The 8,884-nt window shown below is 38.5% G+C and overlaps 1 protein-coding gene across 1 annotated transcript; it reads right to left on the bottom strand.

Annotated features, from left to right (window-relative positions):
* Positions 1-651: 651 nt before the first annotated feature.
* On the bottom strand, positions 652-6,048 carry LOC103516630 (SRSF protein kinase 1-like). Its single transcript, XM_008481606.3, has 6 exons — positions 5,357-6,048; positions 4,649-5,244; positions 4,323-4,412; positions 4,035-4,194; positions 1,103-1,210; positions 652-666 (listed from the first exon to the last, which is right to left on the bottom strand). Exons 1-6 carry the CDS (start codon positions 6,023-6,025, stop codon positions 652-654), a joined length of 1,638 nt encoding a protein of 545 aa, XP_008479828.2. The 5' UTR covers positions 6,026-6,048.
* Positions 6,049-8,884: the final 2,836 nt, after the last annotated feature.

The following is an 8,884-nucleotide window of genomic DNA, read 5'->3' as shown; positions in this document are numbered from 1 at the left end:
CTTGTAAATTGAGGTGGTTTGGAATTTTATGAATATCGGATAGATAGGTATGTGAAATGAAGCACACTTTGTGGTTGAAACAAAACTTCAACTGAAATAAAAATCTATTCAACTTAGGTGCATGATTTTTGTTTCTAAAAAAGCCGTTTCTGCCGGGTATCTTCAAATCTCAAGTTTAGCCCGTAGTTTATTCGATCGTGATTAGAGAAAATCAGTACCTATGTACCTACCTAATTTGTTTAATAGGTATTCAGTTTATTATCATTTTTGATTTGATTTTTTGATTTTACTTTCGTGTAATGATTTAAAATCAAGACTAGAGCCCGTTCTCCCTTTATTCCCAATGTAATGTTTAAGTATTGGATAATAGTCAAATTAAGTCAGCTTTCAAGTCAGCAAATAGTTAATTCGAGAGAAGGGAATCCTTACAAATGGAGAATCATCTGCCCTGCTCCTCCTCTATTTACGAGCTTTCTGTACAGAACTTACAAATCTCTTGATGTAAACTTTGGATAATAGTCAAATTAAGTCAGCTTTCAAGTCAGCAAATAGTTAATTCGAGAGAAGGGAATCCTTACAAAATGGAGAATCATCTGCCCTGCTCCTCCTCTATTTACGAGCTTTCTGTACAGAACTTACAAACAAAATGCTTTATGTGTAATAGAACTTACGAATAAAAGATTTCTAAAGAGATTGAGGAATGGAAGCTAAGAATGCTTGCGCGATGAATAGGTACCTTTAATCTCAATGCTAAAGAAATGCTTAGTCTCCACTTGCAGTATAGGACGATAGGTCCCTAAATAGGTACCCTGACGTTGGACGCCAATCAAGTGATGGTTATTTTCTTTTTAAGGGGTTTGATAGGTACAAGGAATTGTAACTGCTAAGGTGTTATCGTCCCAACAGCGAAGAAAGAACAAAGACAGGATAGGAGAAAGCCAGCCTTTCCGAGAACGAATATTATCTGTAACCTAGCACTTCCCAGTGGTGTTTAAATGCTACTGAACGCCCACGCTGCACGCTGTTTAGTTTACATGAGGCCATCAGGGGTGACAAAAATTTATTTAAACTTCAAACCAATGTGACGGGATGAAAGACTCACCTTATTGACGTGATCTCTAAGCACATTGGAGTACACCATAGCCATCGCTTCCAGAGACATGAATGTGATGCACCCCACGATCCACGGCACTACTAGGCTTGTCTTCTCCTGAAACCAGAAACAATGTGGATATATTATGATCACTTGATCAGTGCGGGATATCGAATGGGGGACCGCGAGCCCAGGGAATTTTGGTTTCTTGTAAATTTTGGTTTCTTGTAAATTAAGGTGGTTTGGAATTTTATGAATATCAGATAGATAGGTATATGAAAGTAAGCACACTTTGTGGTTGAAACAAAACTTCAACTGAAATAAAAATCTATTCAACTTAGGCGCATGATTTTTGTTTCTAAAAAAGCCGTTTCTGCAGGGTATCTTCAAATCTAAAGGTTGGTCATTCGAGTAAAAGTCAAATCAAAAACGTAGCGTCCGTCGCATCATTTTCTAATCGAAAAAAGCGGTATTCTAGAAATCGAGCAACAAAATTTATGACCAGAATTCCCGCAAAACACAATAAAATTCATTTAAAAGCGTGGTGTAGTCATCTGGTGTTACAAAGGTAGGTACAAAATAATTTTAAAAATAGAAAATAATAATAATAATATTAGGTCGTCGCGACAAATTTCAAGATCAGAGCTCATTTGTGTGAGAAAATGTGAAAAAAATCCCCCAAAAAACAGTTTTTTTTTTTTTTTGGTTTTTCAGCTACATACCTATATGGTTTTCTGGACAAAATATGCACCGCCACTTTCGTGTTCCTCATAAAAAGACCTTTAATTTGATATTTAGGTTGACCAGGTTTGGATAAGTCCTTCTATGGGGACAGACTGACAGACGACACCAAAGCGAATACAATAGCCCGTCCACTATACCTTTTTTTATTACTATCGTAATAATAAAGGAAGGACGGGCTGGTAATAATATTATGATGAGAATTACAAGGAGTGAAAAATATAAGCTCACCTTCAAAAAAGTTCACAAAACTTTCAAGTTCGGAAAGAAAACGGAAAGTAAAAGTACTGTTCAGTTAAGTTACGGCAAGTTGCAAACTTTGAGAATCCGGGTGTTGGAAAGTTATCAAGTTTCGCATGATGTCTTCAGGAAATATGAAGTACGCGCCATAGACATAGACAAGACCAGACTTTAGGGCATAGTATGACTTGACGCATGCACCTTTAGTTCCTACTATGACAAAGGACATAGCTATGGAGGAGTTTAGAAGAGGAAATACTTCATCATCCGCAAGTTAGGATGGGATGAGCTGAGTACGCAATGGTTAGCACGTGACATTGATAACAAGAGATATGTGTCCGTCAATATTTACAAGAGCAGTGAAATGCACACCAGAGTTTCGCATGATGTCTTCAGGAAATATGAAGTACGCGCCATAGACATAGACAAGACCAGACTTTAGGGCATAGTATGACTTGACGCACCTTTAGTTCCTACTATGACAAAGGACATAGCTACGGAGGAGTTTAGAAGTGAATTACAAGGAGTGAAAAATATAAGCTCACCTTCAAAAAAGTTCACAAAACTTTCAAGTTCGGAAAGAAAACGGAAAGTAAAAGTACCTACTGTTCAGTTAAGTTACGGCAAGTTGAAACTTTGAGAATCCGGGTGTTGGAAAGTTATCAAGTTTCGCATGATGTCTTCAGGAAATATGAAGTACGCGCCATAAACATAGACAAGACCAGACTTTAGGGCATAGTATGACTTGACGCATGCACCTTTAGTTCCTACTATGACAAAGGACATATATGTCCTTTGTCATATGGGGTAGGAATAATAGAAGCCTCAAGCTGGAACCGTCCCTCCGAATTTTCTGTGTATATGGTCGCGCTTCGCGCTCCCTTTTTTACGGTCGCGCTGCGCGCTCCCGGGGTTTCGCGGTGTTGAGGAACGAGAAAAGGCCAAGGAGAAGAAGTCAATTTTATCTTTCTTTTATTTTTATAATAGAAATTGATAATATAAGTAAGTAATTATGGAAATGAAAATAATACCTAGAAGGTAGACGGATAGAAATACATAGTTCTTAATCTGACCCTACCCTACCTGCCTGGGCAGTGTGGTCATCAAGACCTCAAGACCTTCGTTCGCCTGACGAGGGTGTGATTTTAATCAGAGTATAAGCTTTCTCTTTACAATTTCTTCCTTCCAGATTCTCACACTTTCTGAAAGCTGAAAGTTATTATTTTGTTGAAAAAAAAAGCCAAGACTAGAAAAATATGTCAAGCAGAATTGACAAGTAGAATAGCTTATCTATACCTAGCTAGGTATGACTACAAAATTCTCCTCTTAAATAAATATTTAATCAAGTTTTATCTCAAGACAACAATGTAGTTGCCTATGCAATGTAGTAAACGAACTCTGTAGTTCTATCTGAGCAGTATAAACTAGTGGTTCTGCGAACTGTAGACCTCACTCAGATTCTTTTGCCTTGCCAAATATCCAAAATGTCGATTCGGGACGCGAATCCGCGAACATAATTGCCAAATCCGCGAACATAATCGCAAAACCCGCCAACATAATCGCCAAATCCGCGAATTCGGGACGCGAATCCGCGAACATAATTGCCAAATCCGCGAACATAATCGCAAAATCCGCGAACAAAATCGCAAAATTCGCGAACAAAATCGCCAAATCCGCGACCATAATCGCCAAATCCGCGAACAAAATCGCCAAACAACAGCTTCCTTTTATTCTCTTGTATTTTATTTTTCTGTCTGTCTACCTATATCATATTTTGTTACTGTGTTATTTGTTCAAAAGGGGAACACGTACTGGCCTTTGAAAGTATGCTCGACCCTCACTCTCAGACCTAGGTGTGTCAGACGTTCTGAGCGTGAGCTTCAGGCATTATTTACACACTACATACATACTTACGAGTAGAAGAAATACATTGTTACCAAGTTAGTTCTAAAGTTCTAACCCAATGACCTTCCACAGATAGCATTTTGACTGCAAGCAGAACATACATGTTGTTCGTTATAGCAACCGTGTACATCTTGATAGACGTCGGATCCACTCTTGGATCTGGACGGAAGTCTTGATGATTCAGACGACATTGTTCCAAAATCTCGCAGAAGGTTCTACAAATCAAAATTTTCGTTGAAAGATTTTGAAAATGTTGGATGATAGAAAGGCGGTTAAAATAAATTGTATCATGTTGGTTCTAAACTTCTAAAGTCCTCAGTTGAAAATCCGTTCTAAAGCGTACGTGTACATCTTGATAGACGTCGGATCCACTCTTGGATCTAGACGGAAGTCTTGATTCAGACGACATTGTTCCAAAATCTCGCAGAAGATTCTACAAATCAAAATTTTCGTTGAAAGATTTTGAAAATGTTGGATGGTATAGAAAGGCGGTTAAAATAAATTGTATCATGTTGGTTCTAAACTTCTAAAGTCCTCAGTTGAAAATCCGTTCTTAAGCGTCTCGTCCCTCGGGAGTACAACTGATTGAAATGGTTCACTATAACGTTTTTTATGTGATTTTTTTTTTTCCTTTGAGGCGTTTTAACTCTGGAATACCAGGTCGTTCACGCCGGTAACTTGAAAGACGCATTTTCTTCCAGTTCATGTATTTGTCTCTCCTCATCATCAAGATCTGGAGTACAAGTATCATTGTAGTTGTTTGTTTCTTTCTGTTCGATTTGAGTGTTAATTAAATTACTGTTTTCTTTTGAATCACTGTCAGATTCCATCTCTTCAATCTTGGGTGTTTCATTTTCTTCTTGACCATGCTCTTGTTCATTTGGAGTCTCCACTATAAGTGAAGTTGTTTCCTCCCTGTACTCGTCACAATCCTTTTCAGTTACTTTTCCCATTTTCGTAAATGGGTTCTCTTCTTCCTCAATACAGCATATTCCAACCTGAGTGACTACTTCGTCTCTATTGATCTGGTTTAATTTTTTCACTTCATTTTCAGTATCACTGGATTCTCCTGAACTCATTCCAGAAGAGCTGCTACTTGAACTTGTAGAAAAGTTGAATGATGTACTTTCATAGTTTGTGGTATTACTTGATTTATAATTTGATCCAATACTGCTTTTACAGGTGGAACAGGACTTTGATTTTGTTTTGCTCGAGGATTGTTGATCGTGGCACTCCTGGTGAGTTGTGGCTTGCTGTATGTTGATCTGGGAAAAATAAAGAAATTGAAATCTTAGATTACCTACCTAATTTCATTTTTATGAATCAATTTTTAGACTGAACACCTATCTATTTCAAGATAACTTTGTATTATCTTACCTTAGATTTGATATATCTGGAAAGTCTCTTCATTAGGGTGTTTGCATTTTCTGAAATTTCACCAGTGTGGGAGGTTCCTCCTTGGTTTTCATTCTTACCATCTGTTAACCATTTCTGCAAATCTAAAACTTGTTTGATGTCATAGTCATTCAAACGGAAATTTTCCTCTCTGTTCACAAATTGTTCAAACTCTTTGTCCAGTAGAAGCATTTTTGTTTGAATGTGTGGATAGACGTCAGAAATGTTAGTTCTAAAATGCACCAGTCTATCTGGTAAGTTGCACGTGAATGAATTAGGCAGGATTGGGTTATTGAAAGCAATGTATGTTTCATATACCAAAGTCATGATATAGACGTGATCTGCTTTGAAAAATATCGACTCTGGTTTGATGCTGGTATGAACCAAGTTATGCTTTGTATGCAGATGGTTGAGCCCTTCCAAAATCTGGTTGACGATGATTTTTGCCACAACCAAGGGTGCGGGTTGGAATTTCTGCCGAATCATATAGTTACATAAGCACTCTGCCATGATTTCAGTTACAGTACAAACATGTGTGCCATTGATTCCAGTCACTTGAAAATGGTCGAGGAGTTTCATCAGTTTGTCACTTGGATGCTTCTGAATTTCAATGAGAGTCTTGATTAAGTTGGTGGCGTAATTGGTGTGCATTTCACTGCTCTTGTAAATATTGACAAGATGTCAAATGTGACAAGGATGCGACACAAAACTTTTGGTTAAGATCGGTGCAACGGTTGGCGGCATTTTACCGCTTTTGGCGGTTTTCGGTGTAATTTAATTTTCGGTATGAGCTGGAGACTTGAAATTTGGTATGGAGCTTACAAATATGACAAGGATGCAACTCAAAACGTTTGGTTGAGACCCAAAATAGAAGAGTTTACCACCTGCGAACAAGGAGAGCTGACCCTAACAGTGGAGACTGATGTAGGATTAAAGCAAGGGAGATATATAATAATAATATGTGTGTTCTCTCATCTCTCTCTCTTTCTCTCTACTCCATTTCTAGAAGTAAATATCTTTGTAAGTTATGCTCTCCAGCTCTCCTGTATAAGAAATTATGGTAGAGAGAGAGTGAGAGAGAGAGAGAGAGAGAGATAGCTTTTTCGTATAAGCTTTCTCTTTACAATTTCTTCCTTCCAGATTCTCACACTTTCTGAAAGCTGAAAGTTATTATTTTGTTGAAAAAAAAGCCGAGACTAGAAAAATATGTCAAGCAGAATTGACAAGTAGAATACCTTACCTACATATACCTAGCTAGGTATGACTACAAAATTCTCCTCTTAAATAAATATACCTATACAGAGCTGGTGAAAAGCAAAATAATATACAGCGTAAAATGTTGATACAGGCTTTCCAAATGGAAATATGTACTCGTATAATGATGCACTTGAAATTGCTACACGAAAGCCTGAAAACATTATCGAAGGTGGATTTAGACTCGAGAAATACCTATGCAGTTCTATGCACTCATACATGAGAGGTAAGTACTCGTATGCCTATCTAAATACCTAGAAATATGTATTACTAGCAGGTTACCCGTGCTTCGCCACGGTTTAGAATATTTTGGTAAAAGAAAAATTCAGAAAGAATGCTACCGTTGCATAACTAAATACCTACAAATATATATTACTAGCAGGTTACACGTGCTTCGCCACGGTTAGAATATTTTGGTAAAAGAAAAATTCAGAAAGAATGCTACCGTTGCACTACGCGCTCCCTATTGGCTTTACACCTTTTAGGAAAAACGGTCGCGCTACGCGCTCCCTATTGACTTCGCACTTCTATAGAATAAGGTCGCGCTACGCGCTCCCCATCGGCTTCTCACTTTGAGAGAATACGGTCGCACTACGCGCTCCCCATTAGCTTCACACATTGAAACAATACGGTCGCGCTACGCGCTCCTCATTGGCTTCTCACTTTGGAAGAAAACGGTCGCGCTACGCGCTCCCTATTGGCTTCGCACTTTGGTATGTAGATGTCAAATGTGACAAGGATGCGACACAAAACTTTTGGTTAAGATCGGTGCAACGGTTGGCGGCATTTTACCGCTTTTTGGCGGTTTTCGGTGTAATTTAACAATATATCGGGAACGGTATGAGCTGGAGACTTGAAATTTGGTATGGAGTTTACAAATACGACAAGGATGCAACTCAAAACGTTCTATATCGGGAACGGTATGAGCTGGAGACTTGAAATTTGGTATGGAGTTTACAAATACGACAAGGATGCAACTCAAAACGTTCGGTTGATTTAAGTGCTGCGGTTGGCGGTATTTTGACCGCTTTTTGGCGGTTTTTGACCGTTTTTTGGTGGTTTTCAGCTATAGCGACAAAACGGTTAGAGATATTGTAAAAGTTATAGAATAAAAGAACACTCAAATAAGCATCATTCAATAGGATAAGGAAAGTCGTGTGATGTTCACACCAGATTTTTGATATTTTTGACCGTTTTTTGGCGGTTTTCAGCTATAGCGACAAAACGGTTAGAGATATTGTAAAAGTTAGAGTAAAAGAACAATCAAATAAGCATCATTCAATAGGATAAGGATTCGAACAGACATACTCGTCAGAAACAACCCGTTAGAAAAGAGAAAAGTGCTGGTAACTGTATTAATATAGTTATTTTGAAGAAATAGAATCCCATTTGCTTTTGAAATTAAAGGAAGGCAACATAGGAACCTCTCTGCGTACATGGGTACTTTAAAATCTCACAAAAACATTTTAACAAGGTAGCATAAATATCCTGTTCTCACTTCAAACGTGTCTGAGAGCTGGCCGTTTACTCTTACTTTGCACTGGGCTGTTGTCATGCATGCTTTGATAAGGTTAATCAGCTTTGATAAGGTTAATCCATTCAAATTGTAAAGTGTAAATCTGTAAACCCGTGCTCTTTCACTTTGCGAGGACATTTATTTTGTATCTCATCTAAAATCTAATGTATGTATTATCTGTGGTGAAGCTGAGAGTAGCTTCTTCACAATTTTTGTCAATATGTATCACATATCACATTACTGAAAGCGGGGTTTACCAAATCAAAATTGAGATCAATCTAGGATTGAACTATACTCAATACCCAGTTCAATCCAGAATTGAGCCAGCCTAGTTAGCTTAGTTGGTAGTGCGTCTGCCTTGTAAGCGCTAGGCCGCGGGTTCGATTCCCGCCCGGGGCGGATTTTATCCTGATGGGATAATGTTCGTTCTCGGAACGGCTGGCTTTCTCCTATCCTGTCTTCCTTCTCTCTCCGATTTCGGGACGATAAGACCATAGCGTTTACAGTTCCCTCTGTCAAACTCTTAAAAAAAAAAAAAAAAGCCTAGTTAGCTTGGAGGGTAGCGCGACTCCGCTAGGTAGCGCTAGGTCGCGGTTACGATTCTCGCGCGGGGCGGATTTCATCCGAAACAGATAAGGTTTGTTCTCGGAACAGCTGGCTTTCTCCTATCCTGTACTCTTCCTTTCTTCAATTTCGGGACGATAAGCCCTTAGCAGTTACAGTTCCCTCTATCAAACCTC

The sequence above is a fragment of the Diaphorina citri genome, unplaced genomic scaffold (assembly GCF_000475195.1).
Source record: "Diaphorina citri unplaced genomic scaffold, Diaci psyllid genome assembly version 1.1 scaffold1620, whole genome shotgun sequence".
Taxonomy (NCBI): domain Eukaryota; kingdom Metazoa; phylum Arthropoda; class Insecta; order Hemiptera; family Psyllidae; genus Diaphorina; species Diaphorina citri.
Note: the sequence above shows the minus strand (reverse complement) of the source record. Positions and strands in the feature narration are given on the sequence as shown.

Excerpts from the sequence above, each read along its gene's own strand:
- LOC103516630 (XM_008481606.3), bottom strand. The coding sequence starts at position 6,025 with ATGCACACCAATTACGCCACCAACTTAATCAAGACTCTCATTGAAATT. Across the intron at positions 4,413-4,648 it reads GCGTCTTTCAAGTTACCGGC|AATCTTCTGCGAGATTTTGG; the intron begins GTGAACGACCTG and ends TTTGATTTGTAG. Across the intron at positions 4,195-4,322 it reads ACGTCTATCAAGATGTACAC|AACCTTCTGCGAGATTTTGG; the intron begins GTACGCTTTAGA and ends TTTGATTTGTAG.